We start from the raw sequence: 23,933 nt of genomic DNA on the forward strand, positions 1-23,933 counted from the left end.
CCATCACGAATTTGTCATGCTCAAAAATCCTGCAGAAATGCAACATTGACTGGCCTGATGAACACAGGATGGCCGGGCATTGATAGTGGGTCTTCTCCATCGCTCGATGTGTTGATTTCATTATGTCCATTTGTTTATGTTTTCTCACTTTTGCAAAGTCACTGTGCATTTGCAATATGGTTCAATGGGCATGTACCATAACGAATTTGTCATGCTATAAAAATCCTGCAGGAATGTGAAATTGACTGGCCCGATGAACTCGGGATGGCTGGGCAGTGATTCTGGTTCATCTCAATCGCTCGTTAGGGTTGATTTCAGAATGTCACTTTGGTGATGGTACCTCACTGTTTAAACATATTGCAAATGGACAAGAGTCACCAGCAAGTCACCGTCCATCAGTCAATTAGATATCATTCTGACATCAAACTGATACAAACTGACACCAAACCCACTTTTTCCAACTCGTTTAGTAGCCAACTATCACATACTTCAGAGCTGGCCCAAAATTCACAACGCCTTCGGTTCAAACCATAAAAAAACCATAAAACACACAGTTACGTTCTAGCTGCGGGTCCAATTCTTATGTTATGTGTTGGCCTAGCTGAGGCGACCCCGAATCCCAAGTTTCGGCTCGATAGGTCATTTGGTGTCCGAGCAAAACCCTAATTGGTGCTGAAAATCCACTTTTTTCCATGACTTCCTACGGGGTCCTTGAATGAGCTATCGGACAGAAACGTTGGGGTCCGTCTATATGGGCAGAGACAGTCGCAATGCACCTAGTCTTGCGACTCTGGGACATTTGTAAATGTCGTCATTTTCGTGATGCAAAAATGAATTGAAGTCATTGCAAATGTATGAGGCTGTTTCTCGGTCCGAGAACCTTCCAGAGCCACCTAACTCACCACGCACTATCATCCTGAGGTCTAGAACAGGTTTCTAAAGTTTCGGAACTCTAGGTCTGACGGTTCTTTAAAAGTTCCAACAAGGTTAACTAATGCAGGCAGTGTATGTCTCTACGCACCCCAATGGGTCCCTCCTTCCAAGCTGTGTGTGTGTGTGATTTAGTTTTCCTTTGAAATTTTATGGGAAAAATGACTGATTTACAGTTCATGGGGGTTGCCTAATCACATATATGAGGTTTTGGACAGATCTGACTTTTTTAACCCTTCGAAACAGCCCCTGAGACACCAATTATGGCACTTCCGGTTGGCACAGTAAGCTATAAGTCAACACACATTCTCATTGGGGTATGCTTTTACAGAATCCAGTCTTTACGTTAAGAACTGACTGATTTACATAGGGTTGAATGCACTATGTCTATCAAACTGCAGGCAGGATATGGGTATACACTTTTAGGGTGATTTTAACCACTTCCGGTTGCTCCAGGAAGCTAAGATTCGACACAGGTAGACCTCATAGTGGCCTGATGGACTGTTATCGAAGACAGGTTCATAAGGCATTCATAACCCACATAGGCCTCAGGTTGAAATTAGGGGTGCAGGCAATGTATTCCTATGGGGAGAGAAGTCAATGCAAACTGTTTGATGTAAACACCTTCTTTTAACTGTTAAGGGTTAATGCCACACGGTCAAGGTTAGGCTTGCACGGATCGGAAGGACCTTAGGAACGTACCTGAGGTCGAATTGTGCTTCTCACCCTAACGGTTCTCTCACTGTCACCCAAAAGCAAATGACATTGTGGGGCAGGCTTCATTTTGGGCCTACTTTTCTAATGGTCGCTGTGCTTAGACCGAGCGAGCGAGCTACGGTCAAGCGGGATATCTCGTTGAACTCGGCACGGCCTAGGGATTATGGTAATGCCATTGCCTGCTCTCTGTGTCTTTAAGCACCGCACTTTGTCACTCCATCCTTGCTGTGTGTGTGTGTGAGAGCTTTTCTTTGACATCTGTTGGGAGAAATGACTGACTTACAGTTCATGGGGGTTGCCTAATCACACATATGAAGTTTTGAAAAGATCTGACCTTTTTAACCCTTGGAAACAGCCACTATGACACCATTTAAGGCACTTCCGGTTGGCACAGGAAGCTATAAATAAACTCATATCCTGATTGGGGTAGTTATTTACGGAGGGTTTAGTGAGTGTGCCTTTACAGAATCCTGAGTTTTAAGTCTTTACGTTAAGAACTGAGTTTATGGGCCTCCCGGGTGGTGCAGTGGTTAAGGGCGCTGTACTGCCAGCTGTGCCATCAGAGTCCCTGGGTTCGCATCAGGCTCTGTCGTAACCGGCCGCGACCGGGAGGTCCGTGGGGCGACGCACAATTGGCCTAGCGTCGTCCGGGTTAGGGAGGGATTGGTCGGTAGGGATCTCCTTGTCTCATCGCGCTCCAGCGACTCCTGTGGCGGGCCGGGCGCAGCGCGCGCTAGCCAAGGTTGCCAGGTGCACGGTGTAGCCCCCGACACATTGGTGCGGCTGGCTTCCGGGTTGGATGCGCGCTGTGTTAAGAAGCAGTACGGCTGGTTGGGTTGTGTATCGGAGGACGCATGACATTCAGCCTTCGTCTCTCCGGAGCCCGTTCGGGAGTTGTAGCAATGAGACAAGATAGTAGCTACTACAACAATTGGATACCACGAAATTGGGGAGAAAAAGGGGTAAAATTCAAAAAAAAAAAAAAGAACTGAGTTATTTACGGAGGGTTTAGTGAGTGTGTGTTATTTCAGAAAATCATAGAAAATCACAGAAATCTCGCAGAGCTCCGCAGCACACTTTAAAAAGATTCGTATGAACACCCTGCAACTGGATCTGTAACTGTTGAAAAAAAAAAACACCTATCTTTGAACATCACCAATTTGTCATTGTACGATTTCTCTTAAATGACGATAGATAAATGGCTGGTTCTTTTTTTATTGACACCGGAGGCTCCTTGACTTTGACGTGAAGTGGAAAAATAATTTCTCTATCTTCATTTTGGACCTTTAATCCCAGAGAAATGGCCATAACTCAAAAACTGTTGAGGCCTAGACGCCATCTTGTTCGGGGCCAACTGCCCATTATGACAAACCTACGCTCACCAAGTTTCGGCTTCGAAATATTTTCCGTTTTGGAGATAAGGCCCCGTCGTGATTCGTGATGTTTTGTACAATTGCAATATGATTGCTTATGCCCTCTTGTGGGAATTTCCGGGACAGCGGAAAAATGACCAAAATTTGATTATTTTATAAAACGGAAACCGAATGTCCGAGAAAGTTTGTTTGATGACTTCCCGGTAGGTCCGGCCCTACCGCATGGCCCGACGCCGACCGCGAATTTTACAAACGTTTTCGGACGTCTAGTAAGGGTCCGTACATTTGCAATATGGCCATTCTCACTAACTATACACCAAATGTCAAAATGTTCCCTTAAGGTATGTCAGTGAAGACACTTGCCAGTTGGTCAGCACATGCTTGCAGTACACGTCCTGGTAATCAGTTTGGCCCTACAGCCTTGTGAATGTTGACCTGTTTAAAGGTCTTACTCAAATCGGCTGACGAGAGCGTGATCACACAGTCGTCTGGAACAGCTGGTGCTCTAATGAATGTTTCAGTGTTATTTGCCTCGAAGCGAGCATAGATGTAGTTTAGCTCGTCTGGTAGGCTTGTGTCATTGGGCCCTTTGTATTCTGTAATGGTTTGCAAGCCCTGCCACTTCCGACGAGCATCAGAGCCGGTGTAGTACGATTCGATCTTTGTCCTGTATTAATGCTTTGCCTGTTTGATGGTTCGTCGGAGGGCATATCAGTTTTTCTTATAAGCTTCAGGGTTAGAGTCCCGCTCCTTGAAAGCGGCAGCTCTAGCCTTTAGCTCAGTGTGGATGTTGCCTGTAATCCATGGCTTCTGGTTGGGATATGTACGTACGGTCACTGTGGGGACGACGTCATCAATGCACTTATTGATGAAGCCAATGACTGATGTGGTGTACTCATCAATGCCATCGGAGGAATCCCGGAACATATTCCAGTCTGTGCTAGCAAAACAGTCCTGTAGCGTAGCATAGCATCTGCTTCATCTGATCACTTTTTTATTGATCTAGTCACTGGTGCTTCCTGCTTTAATTTTTGCTTGTAAGTAGGAATCAGGAGGATAGAATTATCGTCAGATTTGCCAAATGGAGGACGATTTTTATGCGTCTCTGTGTGTGGAGTATAGGTGGTCCAGAGTTATTTATCCTCTGGTTGCACATTTAACATGCTGATAGAAATTTGGTAAAACTAAATTAAGTTTCCCTGCATTAAAGTCCCTGGCTACTAGGAGCGCTGCCTGGGTGAGTGTTTTCTTGTATTCGGCCATAAGCAAACATTTCATTCAATGCTGTCTTAGTGCCATCCTCTGACTGTAGTGGTATGTAAACAGCTACGAATAATACAGAGGAAAACTCTCTTGGTAGGTAATGTGGTTGACAGATTTTCATGAGATACTCTCCCTCTGGCGAGCAATAGACTTCCTTAGTTATCGTGCACCAGCAGTTTTTTACAAAAATACATAGTCTGCTTGTCTTACCAGACGCCGCTGTTGTATCCTGCCGGTACAGTGTATAACCGGCCAGCTGTATGTTGATATTGTCGTCGTTCAGCCACTACTCCTGTGAAGCATAAGATGTTACAGTTTTTAATGTCCAGTTGGTAGTTTAATCTTCCGCGTAACTCATCAATTTTATTCTCCAAGGACGTTTGCAGAATGGAGGGAAGTGGGGGTTTATTCAATCTCCTACGAATTCTCGGAAGGCAGCCAGCTCTTCGGCACCTCTTCCTCTGCCTCCACTTCACACGGATCACGGGGATCCGGGCCTGTTCCTGAGGAAGCAGTATATCCTTCATGTCGAGCTCGTCAGAGTCGTGAAAGGGAAAACAATTATTCTGCCAGTCAGTGGTGAGAAATCGCAGTCCTGATGTCTAGAAGTTATTTTCGGTCATAAGAGACGGTAGCGGCAACATTATCTACAAAATAAGTTACAAACAACGCAAATAAACAAACAAATAACCCATTCGGCTGGGGGAACGTAAAACGTCTGCCTTGCCCCGGCACCAGCTTAGATCTATCAGGTATCTCATCGTTATTAGGTACTGGTGTGTATAACTCTCTCTCTATCAGGTATGTCATCGTTATTAGCTACTGGTGTCTATAACTCTGTCTCTCTCTCTATCAGGTATCTCATCGTTATTAGCTACTGGTGTCTATAACTCTGCCTTTCCTCCACACGATGTGAGTATGATTCCATCCCCATGATAACATGGTGAAACATTCAGAAGTTAACGTGAGGGGGTTAGAGGTAACACTGTTCTGTCCTCAGGGGTCATTCACCAGGAAAGGAGGGCGGGATCAGAGGAACGACAGACAGGTGAGCTCATGTGATTGGTCAGCAGTGTCGTTTAGCATGTCTTATGATTCCAGAGAAGCAACATCTAGTTAACGCTGTGTGTGTGTGTGTGTGTGTGTGTGTGTGTGTGTGTGTGTGTGTGTGTGTGTGTGTGTGTGTGTGTGTGTGTGTGTGTGTGTGTGTGTGTGTTTCAGCTCCTATATGAGGAGTGGGCCAACTATGGAGTGATGTTCAAATACCAGCCATTGGACCTAATCAGGTATAACCTAAAGTGTGTCTGTCTGCACCTAATCAGGTATAACCTAAAGTGTGTCTGTCTGCACCTAATCAGGTATAACCTAAAGTGTGTCTGTCTGGACCTAATCAGGTATAACCTAAAGTTTGTCTGTCTGGACCTAATCAGGTATAACCTAAAATGTATCTGTCTGCCTGTTTGACCTGTAATAAGAAGTACTATATTGACTCTGACCACTAACAGGAAGTATTTTGGGGAGGCGATTGGTCTGTACTTTGCCTGGATGGGAGTTTACACCCGGATGTTGGTCCCGCCCTCTCTACTGGGCCTTATTGTGTTCCTCTATGGTGTCCTCACTGTCAACACTAATGTGCCCAGGTACACATACACACCACACACAGTCCTCATTCTCTCTCCCATGCTTTCTGTACATCAATGTGTCTCTCTTTATTTTACTGATTGTTGAATCCTGCCCTTAGTTACTCTTCATAACAATTTTCCAATAACTTCAGTTAGCATGATCATTACGTCAGTTACCACGATCATCACATCAGTTACCACGATCAATACGTCAGTTACCACGATCGTTACGCCAGTTACCACGATCATTACATCAGTTACCATGATCATTACGTCAGTTACCACGATCATTACATCAGTTACCATGATCATTACGTCAGATACCACGATCATTACGTCAGCTACCACGATCATTACGTCAGCTACCACGATCATTACATCAGTTACCACGATCATTACATCAGTTACCACGATCATTACGTCAGTTACCACGATCATTACATCAGTTACCATGATCATTACGTCAGTTACCACGATCATTACGTCAGTTACCACGATCATTACGTCAGTTACCACGATCATTACGTCAGTTACCACGATCATTACATCAGTTACCACGATCATTACATCAGTTACCACGATCATTACGTCAGTTACCACGATCATTACATCAGTTACCACGATCAGTACGTCAGTTACCACGATCATTACGTCAGTTACCACGATCATTATGTCAGTTACCACAATCATTATGTCAGTTACCACTATCATTACGTCAGTTACCACGATCATTATGTCAGTTACCACGATCATTATGTCAGTTACCACGATCATTACGTCAGTTACCACGATCATTACATCAGTTACCACGATCATTACGTCAGTTACCACGATCATTACGTCAGTTACCATAATCAATCATTACTTCAGGCTGTGTTTATGTTTTGTTCTCGTGTGTTTCAGCCAGGAGATGTGTGATGACAGTCTGAACTTCACGATGTGTCCACTGTGTGATGCGGTGTGTGACTACTGGAAGCTGAGTTCAGTCTGTTCGTTGACTCGAGCCTCTTACCTGTTTGACAACGGAGCTACCACCCTCTTCGCCATCTTCATGTCCCTCTGGGGTATCAATATATATATATATATATATATATAACTACTTTCCTGCCCATACCTACACCACTATTGCTCCTACCTATTGCCCTACCTACCCCTTATTGGGCCCCCCTACTGCCCCTAACTACCTCATATTGCCTCTAACCACTGCATACTGCCCCCTACTACCCCTATCTACCCCATACTGCTCATAACTACCCCATACTGCTCATAACTACCCCATATTGCCTCTAACCACCGCATACTGCCCCCTACTATCCCTATCTACCCCATACTGCTCATAACTACGCCATATTGCCCTTAACTACCCCATATTGCCTCTAACCACCGCATACTGCCCCCTACTACTCCTATCTACCCCATACTGCCCCTTACTACCTCCTACTACAACTACCTACAACCCTACTGTCCTTACCTAACCCATACAGCTGCTACCTAAACTCTAATGTCCCTACCTATCCCCTACTGCCCCTAAATAGCCATTACTGCCCCTAAATATGCCCTACTGCCCCGACCTACCCCCTACTGCCCCTAACTATCCCATGCTTCCCCTGAATCCCCCCTACTACAACTACCTAACCCCTAATGACCCTAACTAGCCCATACTGCTCATAACTACACCATACTGCTCATAACTACCCCCTACTGCTCATAACTACCCCCTACTGCCCCTACTTACCCCCTACTGCCCCTACCTACCCCCTACTGCCCCTACCCACCCCCTACTGGCCCTACCTACCCCATACTATCCCTACCTAACCCATACAGGCCCTAACTACCCCATAATGGCCCTAACCACCCCCTTCTACAACTACCTACCCCCTTCTGCCCCTACCTGCCCCTAACTGACCCCTATTGCCCCTAACTGACCCCTAACTGCCCCTAACGACCCCCTACTTCCTCTAACTTCCCCTTACTGCCATTACCCAATCCCTACTACAACTACCTACAACTTTACAGTCCTTACCTAACCCCTACCGCTGAAACCTAACCCTTAATGACCCTACCTACCCCTACTGCCCCTAACTGACACCCTACTGCCCCCTAACTGACACCCTATTGCCCCCTAACTGACACCCTACTGCCCCCTAACTGACACCCTACTGCCCCCTAACTGACACCCTACTGCCCCCTAACTGACACCCTACTGCCCTCTAACTGACTCCCTACTGCCCCCTAACTGACACCCTACTGCCCCTAACTGGCAACCTACTGCCCCCTAACTGACACCCTACTGCCCGTAACTGACACCCTACTGCCCCCTAACTGACACACTACTGCCCACTAACCGACACCCTACTGCCCCCTAACTGACACCCTACTGCCCCCTAACTGACACCCTACTGCCCCCTAACTGACACCCCACTGCCCCCTAACTGACACCCCACTGCCCCCTAACTGACACCCTACTGCCCCCTAACTGACACCCTACTGCCCCTAACTGACACCCTACTGCCCCCTAACTGACACCCCACTGCCCCCTAACTGACACCCTACTGCCCCCTAACTGACACCCTACTACCCCCTAACTGACACCATACTGCCCCCTAACTGACACCCTACTGCCACCTAACTGACACCCTACTGCCCCCTAACTGACACCCTACTGCCCCCTAACTGACACCCCACTGCCCCCTAACTGACACCCCACTGCCCCCTAACTGACAACCTACTGCCCCCTAACTGACACCCCACTGCCCCCTAACTGACACCCTACTGCCCCCTAACTGACACACTACTGCCCCCTAACTGACACCCTACTGCCCCCTAACTGACACCCTACTGCCCCCTAACTGACACCCTACTGCCACCTAACTGACACCCTACTGCCCCCTAACTGACACCCTACTGCCCCCTAACTGACACCCCACTGCCCCCTAACTGACACCCCACTGCCCCCTAACTGACAACCTACTGCCCCCTAACTGACACCCCACTGCCCCCTAACTGACAACCTACTGCCCCCTAACTGACACCCTACTGCCCCCTAACTGACACCCCACTGCCCCCTAACTGACACCCCACTGCCCCTAACTGACACCCTACTGCCCCTAACTGACACCCTACTGCCCCTAACTGACACCCTACTGCCCCCTAACTGACACCCCACTGCCCCCTAACTGACACTCTACTGCACCCCTAACTGACACCCCACTGCCCCCTAACTGACACTCTACTGCCCCTAACTGACACCCTACTGCCCCCTAACTGACACCCTACTGCCCGCTAACTGACACCCCACTGCCCCCTACACTCTATTGCCCCCAACTAACCCCTACTGGTACTAACTACACCCTACTACAACTACCTACAACCCTACTGTCCTTACCTGACCCCATACTGCCCCCTAACTAACCCATAATGCACCTAACTACCCCCTACTGCACCTAACTACCCCCTACTGCCCCTAAGTACCCCCTTCTACAACTACCTACAACCCTACTGTCCTTACCTAACCCCTACTGCTGCTACCTAACCCTAATGACCCTATCTACCCCTACTGCCCCTAACTACCCCCTGCTACTCCACCTACCCCTTCCTAATCACTTACTACCCCATCTATCTCTACTGCCGCTACAAACCCCGACCTAACCCCTACTGACCCTACCTACCCCCTACTGACCCTAACTACCCCTGCTGACCCTACCTACCCGCTACTGACCCTACCTACCCCCTACTGACCCTACCTACCCCCCACTGACCCTACCTACCCCCTACTGCCCCTACCTACCCCCTACTGCCCCTACCTAACTTTACTACCCTTATTTACTACTCTACTGCCCCTACCTACCCCCTACTGCCCCTACCTACCTTTACTGCCCTTATTTACTACTCTATTGCCCATACATACCCCCCTACTGCCTCTACCTGTCCCCTACTGCCTCTACCTACACACCACTTCCCCTACCTACCCACCACTTCCCCTAACTACCCACCACTTCCCCTAACTACCCACCACTTCCCCTAACTACCCACCACTTCCCCTAACTACCCACCTCTTCCCCTAACTACCCACCTCTTCCCCTAACTACCCACCACTTCCCCTAACTACCCACCACTCTCCCTAACTACCCACCACTTCCCCTAACTACCCCATATTGCCCCCTACTACCTCTATCTACCCACTACTGCCCCTAACTATCCTATGCTGCCCCTGACTACCCCCTACTACAACTACCTAATGACCATAACTACGCCCCACTGCCCCTACCTAACCCCTACTGCCCCTAACTACCCCCTACTGGCCCTACCTACCCCATACTGGCACTACCTACCCCCTACTGGCCCTACCTACCCCCTACTGGCCCTAACTACCCCATACTATTCCTACCTACCTCCTACAGGCCCTAACTACCCCATAATGACCTTAACTACCCCCCACTACAACTACCGAACCCCTAAGGACCCTAACTACCCCTACTACAACTACCTGCAACCCTGCTGTCCTTACCTAACCCCTACTGCTGCTACCTAACTCCTACTGCTGCTACCTAACCCCTAATGACCCTATCTACCCCTTACTCCCCCTACCTAACCCCTAATGACCCTACCTACCCCTTACTTACCCTACCTACCCCTTACTCCCCCTACCTACCCCTTACTCCCCCCAACTGCTCCCAACTACCCCCTACTGCCCCCAACTACCCCCTACTGGCCCTAACTACACCCTACTACAACTACCTACAACCCTAATGTCCTTACCTAACCCTAATGAACCTATCTGCCCCTAACTACCCCATTGCTACTCAACCTACCTACTACTACCCCTTCCTAATCCCTTACTACCCCACCTCTCTCTACTGCCACTACAAACCCCGACCTAACCCCATACTGCCCCGATCTAACCCCTACTGCCCCTACCTACCCCTTCTGACCCTACCTACCTCGTACTGCCACTACCTACCTTTACTGCCCCTATTTACCACTCTACTGCCCATACATACCCCCCCACTGCCTCTACCTGTCCCCTACTTCCCCTAACTACCCACCACTTCCCCTAACTACCCACCACTTCCCCTAACTACCCACGTACTGCCCCTACCTACCCACCACTTTCCCTACCTACCCACGTACTGCCCCTACCTATCCCATACTGCCCCTACCTGTCCCCTACTTCCCCTAACTACCCACCACTGCCCCTACCTACCCACCACTGCCCCTACCTACCCACCACTTTCCCTACCTACCCACGTACTGCCCCTACCTATCCCATACTGCCCCTACCTACCCACGTACTGCCCCTACCTGTCCCATACTGCCCCTACCCGTCCCATACTGCCCCTACCTACCCACGTACTGCCCCTACCTGTCCCATACTGGCCCTACCTGTCCCCTACTTCCCCTAACTACCCACCACTGCCCCTACCCACCCACCACTGCCCCTACCTACCCACCACTTTCCCTACCTACCCACGTACTGCCCCTACCTATCCCATACTACCTTACCTACCCACCTACTGCCCCTACCTGTCCCATACTGCCCCTACCCGTCCCATACTGCCCCTATCTACCCACGTACTGCCCCTACCTGTCCCATACTGCCCCTACCTGTCCCATACTGCCCCTACCTACCCACGTTCTGCCCCCTACCTACCCACGTACTGCCCCTACCTATCCCCTACTGACCCTACCTACCCCCTACTGCCCCTACCTACCCCCTACTGCCCTACCTACCTCCTACTGATCCTACCTACCCCCTACTGCCCCTACCTACCTCGTACTGCCCCTACCTACCTTTACTGCCCCTATTTACCACTCTACTGCCCATACATACCCCCCTACTGCCTCTACCTGTCCCCTACTTCCCCTAACTACCCACCACTTCTCCTAACTACCCACCACTTCCCCTAACTACCCACCACTTCCCCTAACTACCCCCCACGTACTGCCCCTACCTACCTTTACTGCCCCTACCTACCCACTTACTGCCCCTACCTACCTTTACTGCCCCTATTTACCACTCTACTGCCCATACAGACCCCCCTACTGCCTCTACCTGTCCCCTACTACCCCTAACTACCCACCACTTCCCCTAACTACCCACAACTTCCCCTACCTACCCACCACTGCCCCTACCTACCCACCACTTTCCCTACCTACCCACGTACTGCCCCTACCTGTCCCATACTGCCCCTACCTACCACGTACTTCCCCTACCTGTCCCATACTGCCCCTACCTGTCCCATACTGCCCCTACCTACCCACGTACTGCCCCTACCTACCCACGTACTGCCCCTACCTGTCCCCTACTGACCCTACCTACCCCCTACCGCCCCTACATACCCCCTACTGCCCCTACCTACCTCCTACTGATCCTACCTACCTCCTACTGCCCCTACCTACCCCTTCTGACCCTACCTACCTCGTACTGCCCCTACCTACCTTTACTGCCCCTACTGCCCATACATACCCCCCTACTGCCTCTACCTGTCCCCTACTTCCCCTAACTACCCACCACTGCCCCTACCTACCCACCACTGCCCCTACCTACCCACTACAGCCCCTACCTACCCACCACTGCCCCTACCTATCCACGTACTGCCCCTACCTGTCCCATACTGCCCCTACCTACCCACGTACTGCCCCTACCTGTCCCATACTGCCCCTACCCGTCCCATACTGCCCCTACCTGTCCCATACTGCCCCTACCTGTCCCATACTGCCCCTACCTGTCCCATACTGCCCCTACCTACCCACGTACTGCCCCTACCTGTCCCATACTGCCCCTACCTGTCCCATACTGCCCCTACCTGTCCCATACTGCCCCTACCTACCAACGTACTGCCCCCTACCTACCCATGTACTGCCCCTATCTGTCCCCTACTGACCCTAACTACCCCCTACTGCCCCTACCTACCCCCTACTGCCCCTACCTACCTCCTACTGATCCTACCTACCCCCTACTGCCTCTAACTACCTTGTACTGCCCCTACCTACCTTTACTGCCCCTATTCACCACTCTACTGCCCATACATACCCCCCTACTGCCTCTACCTGTCCCCTACTTCCCCTAACTACCTGTCCACTACTTCCCCTAACTACCCACCACTTCCCCTAACTACCTACCACTTCCCCTAACTACCCACGTACTGCCCCTACCTACCCACCACTTTCCCTACCTACCCACGTACTGCCCCTACCTATCCCATACTGCCCCTACCTGTCCCCTACTTCCCCTAACTACCCACCACTGCCCCTACCTACCCACCACTGCCCCTACCTACCCACCACTTTCCCTACCTACCCACGTACTGACCCTACCTAGTCCAATACTGCCCCTACCTACCCACGTACTGCCCCTACCTGTCCCATACTGCCCCTACCCGTCCCATACTGCCCCTACCTACCCACGTACTGCCCCTACCTGTCCCATACTGGCCCTACCTGTCCCCTACTTCCCCTAACTACCAACCACTGCCCCTACCCACCCACCACTGCCCCTACCTACCCACCACTTTCCCTACCTACCCACGTACTGCCCCTACCTATCCCATACTACCTTACCTACCCACCTACTGCCCCTACCTGTCCCATACTGCCCCTACCCGTCCCATACTGCCCCTACCTACCCACGTACTGCCCCTACCTGTCCCATACTGCCCCTACCTGTCCCATACTGCCCCTACCTACCCACGTTCTGCCCCCTACCTACCAACGTACTGCCCCTACCTATCCCCTACTGACCCTACCTACCCCCTACTGCCCCTACCTACCCCCTACTGCCCTACCTACCTCCTACTGATCCTACCTACCCCCTACTGCCCCTACCTACCTCGTACTGCCCCTACCTACCTTTACTCCCCCTATTTACCACTCTACTGCCCATACATACCCCCCTACTGCCTCTACCTGTCCCCTACTTCCCCTAACTACCCACCACTTCTCCTAACTACCCACCACTTCCCCTAACTACCCACCACTTCCCCTAACTACCCCCCACGTACTGCCCCTACCTACCTTTACTGCCCCTACCTACCCACGTACTGCCCCTACCTACCTTTACTGCCCCTATTTACCACTCTACTGCCCATACAGACCCCCCTACTGCCTCTACCTGTCCCCTACTACCCCTAACTACCCACCACTTCCCCTAACTACCCACAACTTCCCCTACCTACCCACCACTGCCCCTACCTACCCACCACTTTCCCTACCTACCCACGTACTGCCCCTACCTGTCCCATACTGCCCCTACCTACCACGTACTTCCCCTACCTGTCCCATACTGCCCCTACCTGTCCCATACTGCCCCTACCTACCCACGTACTGCCCCTACCTACCCACGTACTGCCCCTACCTGTCCCCTACTGACCCTACCTACCCCCTACCGCCCCTACATACCCCCTACTGCCCCTACCTACCTCCTACTGATCCTACCTACCTCCTACTGCCCCTACCTACCCCTTCTGACCCTACCTACCTCGTACTGCCCCTACCTACCTTTACTGCCCCTACTGCCCATACATACCCCCCTACTGCCTCTACCTGTCCCCTACTTTCCCTAACTACCCACCACTGCCCCTACCTACCCACCACTGCCCCTACCTACCCACTACAGCCCCTACCTACCCACCACTGCCCCTACCTATCCACGTACTGCCCCTACCTGTCCCATACTGCCCCTACCTACCCACGTACTGCCCCTACCTGTCCCATACTGCCCCTACCCGTCCCATACTGCCCTACCTGTCCCATACTGCCCCTACCTGTCCCATACTGCCCCTACCTGTCCCATACTGCCCCTACCTACCCACGTACTGCCCCTACCTGTCCCATACTGCCCCTACCTGTCCCATACTGCCCCTACCTGTCCCATACTGCCCCTACCTACCAACGTACTGCCCCCTACCTACCCATGTACTGCCCCTATCTGTCCCCTACTGACCCTAACTACCCCCTACTGCCCCTACCTACCCCCTACTGCCCCTACCTACCTCCTACTGATCCTACCTACCCCCTACTGCCTCTAACTACCTTGTACTGCCCCTACCTACCTTTACTGCCCCTATTCACCACTCTACTGCCCATACATACCCCCCTACTGCCTCTACCTGTCCCCTACTTCCCCTAACTACCCACCACTGCCCCTACCTACCCACTACAGCCCCTACCTACCCACCACTGCCCCTACCTATCCACGTACTGCCCCTACCTGTCCCATACTGCCCCTACCTACCCACATACTGCCCCTACCTGTCCCATACTGCCCCTACCCGTCCCATACTGCCCCTACCTGTCCCATTCTGCCCCTACCTGTCCCATACTGCCCCTACCTGTCCCATACTGCCCCTACCTACCCACGTACTGCCCCTACCTGTCCCATACTGCCCCTACCTACCCACGTACTGCCCCTACCTGTCCCATACTGCCCCTACCTGTCCCATACTGCCGCTACCTGTCCCCTACTTCCCCTAACTACCCACCACTGCCCCTACCTACCCACCACTGCCCCTACCTACCCACCACTTTCCCTACCTACCCACGTACTGCCCCTACCTATCCCATACTGCCCCTACCTACCCACGTACTGCCCCTACCTGTCCCATCCTGCCCTACCCGTCCCATACTGCCCCTACCTACCCACGTACTGCCCCTACCTGTCCCATACTGCCCCTACCTGTCCCATACTTCCCCTACCTGTCCCATACTGCCCCTACCTACCAACGTACTGCCCCCTACCTACCCATGTACTGCCCCTATCTGTCCCCTACTGACCCTAACTACCCCCTACTGCCCCTACCTACCCCCTACTGCCCCTACCTACCTCCTACTGATCCTACCTACCCCCTACTGCCTCTAACTACCTTGTACTGCCCCTACCTACCTTTACTGCCCCTATTCACCACTCTACTGCCCATACATACCCCCCTACTGCCTCTACCTGTCCCCTACTTCCCCTAACTACCCACCACTTCCCCTAACTACCCACCACTTCCCCTAACTACCCACGTACTGCCGCTACCTACCTTTACTGCCCCTACCTACCCACGTACTGCCCCTACTTACCTTTACTGCCCCTATTTACCACTCTACTGCGCATACATACCCCCCTACTGCCTCTACCTGTCCCCTACTTCCCCTAACTACCCACCACTTCCCCTACCTACCCACCACTGCCCCTACCTACTCACCACTTTCCCTGCCTACCCACGTACTGCCCCTACCTGTCCCATACTGCCCCTACCTACCACGTACTGCCCCTACCTGTCCCATACTGCCCCTACCTGTCCCATACTTCCCCTACCTACCCACATACTGCCCCTACCTACCCCCTACCGCCCCTACATACCCCCTACTGCCCCTACCTACCTCCTACTGATCCTACCTACCCCCTACTGCCCCTACCTACCCCTTCTGACCCTACCTACCTCGTACTGCCCCTACCTACCTTTACTGCCCCTACTGCCCATACATACCCCCCTACTGCCTCTACCTGTTCCCTACTTCCCCTAACTACCCACCACTGCCCCTACCTACCCACCACTGCCGCTACCTAACCACTACTGCCCCTACCTACCCACCACTGCCCCTACCTATCCACGTACTGCCCCTACCTGTCCCATACTGCCCCTACCTACCCTCGTACTGCCCCTACGTGTCCCATACTGCCCCTACCCGTCCCATACTGCCCCTACCTTTCCCATACTGCCCCTACCTACCTACGTACTGCTCCTACCTGTCCCATACTACCCCTTCCTGTCCCATACTGCTCCTACTTGTCCCATACTGCCCCTACCTGTCCCATACTGCCACTACCTACCCACGTACTGCCCCTACCTGTCCCATACTGCCCCTACCTACCCACGTACTGCCCCTACCTGTCCCATACTGCCCCTACCTGTCCCATACTGCCCCTACCTACCCCCTACCGCAACTATCTATCCCCCTTACTCCCCATACATACCCCCTTACTGCACCTACATATCCACTACTACCCCTTCCTAATCCCTTACTGCCCCACCTCCCTAATGCCCCAAATACTCCCTTCTACCCCTCTACTGCCCCTACCTGTTCCATACTGCCCCTACCTGTCCCATACAACCCCTACCTGTCCCATACTGCCCCTACCTGTCCCATAGTGTCCCTACCTACCCACGTACTGCCACTACCTACCCACGTACTACCCCTACCTGTCCCACACTGCCCCTACCTGTCCCATACTGCCCCTACCTACCCCCTACCGCAACTATCTATCCCCCTTACTCCCCATACATACTCCCTTACTGCACCTACATATCCACTACTACCCCTTCCTAATCCCTTACTGCCCCACCTCCCTAATGCCCCACATACTCCCTTCTACCCCTCTACTGCCCCTACCTGTTCCATACTGCCCCTACCTGTCCCATACAACCCCTACCTGTCCCATACTGCCCCTACCTGTCCCATAGTGTCCCTACCTACCCACGTACTGCCCCTACCTACCCACGTACTGCCCCTACCTGTCCCATACTGCCCCTACCTGTCCCATACTGCCCCTACCTACCCCCTACCGCAACTATCTATCCCCCTTACTCCCCATACATACTCCCTTACTGCACCTACATATCCACTACTACCCGTTCCTAATCCCTTACTGCCCCACCTCCCTAATGCCCCACATACTCCCTTCTACCCCTCTACTGACCCTACCTGTCCCATACCCCCTTACTGAACCTACATATCCACTTCTACCCCTTCCTAATCCCTTACTGCCACACCTCCCTAATGCCCCACATACTCCCTTCTACCCCTCTACTGAACCTACCTGTCCCATACCCCCTTACTGAACCTACATATCCACTACTACTCCTTCCTAATCCCTTACTGCCCCACCTCCCTAATGCCCCACATACTCCCTTCTACCCCTCTACTGCCCCTACCTGTCCCATACAGCTCCTACCTTTCCCATACTGCCCCTACCTGTCCCATACTGTCCCTACCTACCCACGTACTGCCCCTACCTACCCACGTACTGCCCCTACCTGTCCCATACTGCCCCTACCTGTCCCATACTGCCCCTACCTACCCCCTACCGCAACTATCTATCCCCCTTACTCCCCATACATACCCCCTTACTGCACCTACATATCCACTACTACCCCTTCCTAATCCCTTACTGCCCCACCTCCCTAATGCCCCACATACTCCCTTCTACCCCTCTACTGCCCCTACCTGTTCCATACTGCCCCTACCTGTCCCATACAACCCCTACCTGTCCCATACTGCCCCTACCTGTCCCATACTGTCCCTACCTACCCACGTACTGCCCCTACCTACCCACATACTGCCCCTACCTGTCCCATTCTGCCCCTACCTACCCCCTACCACAACTATCTATCCCCCTTACTCCCCATACATACCCCCTTACTGCACCTACATATCCACTACTACCCCTTCCTAATCCCTTACTGCCCCACCTCCCTAATGCCCCACATACTCCCTTCTACCCCTCTACTGCCCCTACCTGTTCCATACTGCCCCTACCTGTCCCATAAAACCCTACCTGTCCCATACGGCCCCTACCTGTCCCATACTGTCCCTACCTACCCACGTACTGCCCCTACCTACCCACGTACTGCCCCTACCTGTCCCATACTGCCCCTACCTACCCCCTACCACAACTGTCTATCCCCCTTACTCCCCATGCATACCCCCTTACTGCACCTACATATCCACTACTACCCCTTCCTACTCCCTTACTGCCCCACCTCCCTAATGCCCCACATACTCCCTTCTACCCCTCTACTGACCCTACCTGTTCCATACCCCCTTACTGAACCTACATATCCACTACTACCCCTTCCTAATCCCTTACTGCCCCACCTCCCTAATTCCCCACATACTCCCTTCTACCCCTCTACTGCCCCTACCTGTTCCATACTGCCCCTACCTGTCCCATACAGCTCCTACCTGTCCCATACTGCCCCTACCTGTCCCATACTGTCCCTACCTACCCACGTACTGCCCCTACCTACCCACGTACTTCCCCTACCTGTCCCAAACTGCCCCTACCTGTCTCATACTGCCCCTACCTGTCCAATACTGCCCCTACCTACCCCCTACCGCAACTATCTATCCCCCTTACTCCCCATACATACCCCCTTACTGCACCTACATATCCACTACTACCCCTTCCTAATCCCTTACTGCCCCACCTCCCTAATGCCCCACATACTCCCTTCTACCCCTCTACTGCCTCTACCTGTCCCATACTGCCCCTACCTACCCCCTACTGACCCTACCTACTGCCCCTAACTAGCCTCTACTGACCCTACCTGTCCCATACTGCCCCTACCTGTCCCATACTGCCCCTACCTACCCCCTACCGCAACTATCTATCCCCGTTACTCCCCATACATACCCCATTACTGCACCTACATATCCACTACTACCCCTTCCTAATCCCTTACTGCCCCACCTCCCTAATGCCCCACATACTCCCTTCTACCCCTCTACTGCCCCTACCTGTTCCATACTGCCCCTACCTGTCCCATACAACCCCTACCTGTCCCATACTGCCCCTACCTACACCCTACCGCTACTATCTATCCCCGTTACTCCCCATACATACCCCCTTACTGCACCTACATATCCACTACTACCCCTTCCTAATCCCTTACTGCCCCACCTCCCTAATGCCCCACATGCTCCCTTCTACCCCTCTACTGAACCTACCTGTCCCATACCCCCTTACTGAACCTACATATCCACTACTACCCCTTCCTAATCCCTTACTGCCCCACCTCCCTAATGCCCCACATACTCCCTTCTACCCCTCTACTGCCCCTACCTGTTCCATACTGCCCCTACCTGTCCCATACAGCTCCTACCTGTCCCATACTGCCCCTACCTGTCCCATACTGTCCCTACCTACCCACGTACTGCCCCTACCTACCCACGTACTGCCCCTACCTGTCCCATACTGCCCCTACCTGTCCCATACTGCCCCTACCTACCCACATACTGCCCCTACCTACCCCCTACCGCCCCTACATACCCCCTACTGCCCCTACCTACCTCCTACTGATCCTACCTACCCCCTACTGCCCCTACCTACCCCTTCTGACCCTACCTACCTCGTACTGCCCCTACCTACCTTTACTGCCCCTACTGCCCATACATACCCCCCTACTGCCTCTACCTGTTCCCTACTTCCCCTAACTACCCACCACTGCCCCTACCTACCCACCACTGCCGCTACCTAACCACTACTGCCCCTACCTACCCACCACTGCCCCTACCTATCCACGTACTGCCCCTACCTGTCCCATACTGCCCCTACCTACCCTCGTACTGCCCCTACCTGTCCCATACTGCCCCTACCCGTCCCATATTGCCCCTACCTTTCCCATACTGCCCCTACCTACCTACGTACTGCCCCTAACTGTCCCATACTACCCCTTCCTGTCCCATACTGCTCCTACCTGTCCCATACTGCCCCTACCTGTCCCATACTGCCACTACCTACCCACGTACTGCCCCTACCTGTCCCATACTGCCCCTACCTACCCACGTACTGCCCCTACCTGTCCCATACTGCCCCTACCTGTCCCATACTGCCCCTACCTACCCCCTACCGCAACTATCTATCCCCCTTACTCCCCATACATACCCCCTTACTGCACCTACATATCCACTACTACCCCTTCCTAATCCCTTACTGCCCCACCTCCCTAATGCCCCAAATACTCCCTTCTACCCCTCTACTGCCCCTACCTGTTCCATACTGCCCCTACCTGTCCCATACAACCCCTACCTGTCCCATACTGCCCCTACCTGTCCCATAGTGTCCCTACCTACCCACGTACTGCCCCTACCTACCCACGTACTACCCCTACCTGTCCCACACTGCCCCTACCTGTCCCATACTGCCCCTACCTACCCCCTACCGCAACTATCTATCCCCCTTACTCCCCATACATACTCCCTTACTGCACCTACATATCCACTACTACCCCTTCCTAATCCCTTACTGCCCCACCTCCCTAATGCCCCACATACTCCCTTCTACCCCTCTACTGCCCCTACCTGTTCCATACTGCCCCTACCTGTCCCATACAACCCGTACCTGTCCCATACTGCCCCTACCTGTCCCATAGTGTCCCTACCTACCCACGTACTGCCCCTACCTACCCACGTACTGCCCCTACCTGTCCCATACTGCCCCTACCTGTCCCATACTGCCCCTACCTACCCCCTACCGCAACTATCTATCCCCCTTACTCCCCATACATACTCCCTTACTGCACCTACATATCCACTACTACCCGTTCCTAATCCCTTACTGCCCCACCTCCCTAATGCCCCACATACTCCCTTCTACCCCTCTACTGACCCTACCTGTCCCATACCCCCTTACTGAACCTACATATCCACTACTACCCCTTCCTAATCCCTTACTGCCACACCTCCCTAATGCCCCACATACTCCCTTCTACCCCTCTACTGAACCTACCTGTCCCATACCCCCTTACTGAACCTACATATCCACAACTACTCCTTCCTAATCCCTTACTGCCCCACCTCCCTAATGCCCCACATACTCCCTTCTACCCCTCTACTGCCCCTACCTGTTCCATACTGCCCCTACCTGTCCCATACAGCTCCTACCTGTCCCATACTGCCCCTACCTGTCCCATACTGTCCCTACCTACCCACGTACTGCCCCTACCTACCCACGTACTGCCCCTACCTGTCCCATACTGCCCCTACCTGTCCCATACTGCCCCTACCTACCCCCTACCGCAACTATCTATCCCCCTTACTCCCCATACATACCCCCTTACTGCACCTACATATCCACTACTACCCCTTCCTAATCCCTTACTGCCCCACCTCCCTAATGCCCCACATACTCCCTTCTACCCCTCTACTGCCCCTACCTGTTCCATACTGCCCCTACCTGTCCCATACAACCCCTACCTGTCCCATACTGCCCCTACCTGTCCAATACTGTCCCTACCTACCCACGTACTGCCCCTACCTACCCACATACTGCCCCTACCTGTCCCATTCTGCCCCTACCTACCCCCTACCACAACTATCTATCCCCCTTACTCCCCATACATACCCCCTTACTGCACCTACATATCCACTACTACCCCTTCCTAATCCCTTACTGCCCCACCTCCCTAATGCCCTACATACTCCCTTCTACCCCTCTACTGCCCCTACCTGTTCCATACTGCCCCTACCTGTCCCATAAAACCCTACCTGTCCCATACTGCCCCTACCTGTCCCATACTGTCCCTACCTACCCACGTACTGCCCCTACCTACCCACGTACTGCCCCTACCTGTCCCATACTGCCCCTACCTACCCCCTACCACAACTGTCCCCTTACTCCCCATGCATACCCCCTTACTGCACCTACATATCCACTACTACCCCTTCCTAATCCCTTACTGCCCCACCTCCCTAATGCCCCACATACTCCCTTCTACCCCTCTACTGACCCTACCTGTTCCATACCCCCTTACTGAACCTACATATCCACTACTACCCCTTCCTAATCCCTTACTGCCCCACCTCCCTAATTCCCCACATACTCCCTTCTACCCCTCTACTGCCCCTACCTGTTCCATACTGCCCCTACCTGTCCCATACAGCTCCTACCTGTCCCATACTGCCCCTACCTGTCCCATACTGTCCCTACCTACCCACGTACTGCCCCTACCTACCCACGTACTTCCCCTACCTGTCCCAAACTGCCCCTACCTGTCCCATACTGCCCCTACCTGTCCAATACTGCCCCTACCTACCCCCTACCGCAACTATCTATCCCCCTTACTCCCCATACATACCCCCTTACTGCACCTACATATCCACTACTACCCCTTCCTAATCCCTTACTGCCCCACCTCCCTAATGCCCCACATACTCCCTTCTACCCCTCTACTGCCTCTACCTGTGCCATACTGCCCCTACCCACCCCCTACTGACCCTACCTACTGCCCCTAACTAGCCTCTACTGACCCTACCTGTCCCATACTGCCCCTACCTGTCCCATACTGCCCCTACCTACCCCCTACCGCAACTATCTATCCCCGTTACTCCCCATACATACCCCATTACTGCACCTACATATCCACTACTACCCCTTCCTAATCCCTTACTGCCCCACCTCCCTAATGCCCCACATACTCCCTTCTACCCCTCTACTGCCCCTACCTGTCCCATACTGCCCCTACCTACCCCCTACCACAACTATCTATCCCCCTTACTCCCCATACATACCCCCTTACTGCACCTACATATTCACTACTACCCCTTCCTAATCCCTTACTGCCCCACCTCCCTAATGCCCCACATACTCCCTTCTACCCCTCTACTGACCCTACCTGTTCCATACCCCCTTACTGAACCTACATATCCACTACTACCCCTTCCTAATCCCTTACTGCCCCACCTCCCTAATTCCCCACATACTCCCTTATACCCCTCTACTGCCCCTACCTGTTCCATACTGCCCCTACCTGTCCCATACAACCCCTACCTGTCCCATACTGCCCCTACCTGTCCAATACTGTCCCTACCTACCCACGTACTGCCCCTACCTACCCACATACTGCCCCTACCTGTCCCATTCTGCCCCTACCTACCCCCTACCACAACTATCTATCCCCCTTACTCCCCATACATACCCCCTTACTGCACCTACATATCCACTACTACCCCTTCCTAATCCCTTACTGCCCCACCTCCCTAATGCCCTACATACTCCCTTCTACCCCTCTACTGCCCCTACCTGTTCCATACTGCCCCTACCTGTCCCATAAAACCCTACCTGTCCCATACTGCCCCTACCTGTCCCATACTGTCCCTACCTACCCACGTACTGCCCCTACCTACCCACGTACTGCCCCTACCTGTCCCATACTGCCCCTACCTACCCCCTACCACAACTGTCTATCCCCCTTACTCCCCATGCATACCCCCTTACTGCACCTACATATCCACTACTACCCCTTCCTAATCCCTTACTGCCCCA

General features: G+C 52.9%; 1 protein-coding gene across 1 annotated transcript in view; it reads left to right on the forward strand.

Annotated features, from left to right (window-relative positions):
• The window catches only part of LOC139406268 (anoctamin-1-like), a 297,670-nt gene that overhangs the window by 156,093 nt on the left and 117,644 nt on the right, over positions 1–23,933 (forward strand). Inside the window, exons 8-12 of the mRNA XM_071148720.1 lie at positions 5,140–5,195; positions 5,284–5,331; positions 5,505–5,569; positions 5,789–5,923; positions 6,809–6,969. Of these exons, the coding sequence (XP_071004821.1) occupies positions 5,140–5,195; positions 5,284–5,331; positions 5,505–5,569; positions 5,789–5,923; positions 6,809–6,969 (465 nt within the window). The remainder of the gene's footprint in view (positions 1–5,139; positions 5,196–5,283; positions 5,332–5,504; positions 5,570–5,788; positions 5,924–6,808; positions 6,970–23,933) is intronic.

Source organism: Oncorhynchus clarkii, chromosome 4 (genome assembly GCF_045791955.1).
Source record: "Oncorhynchus clarkii lewisi isolate Uvic-CL-2024 chromosome 4, UVic_Ocla_1.0, whole genome shotgun sequence".
NCBI lineage: Eukaryota > Metazoa > Chordata > Actinopteri > Salmoniformes > Salmonidae > Oncorhynchus > Oncorhynchus clarkii.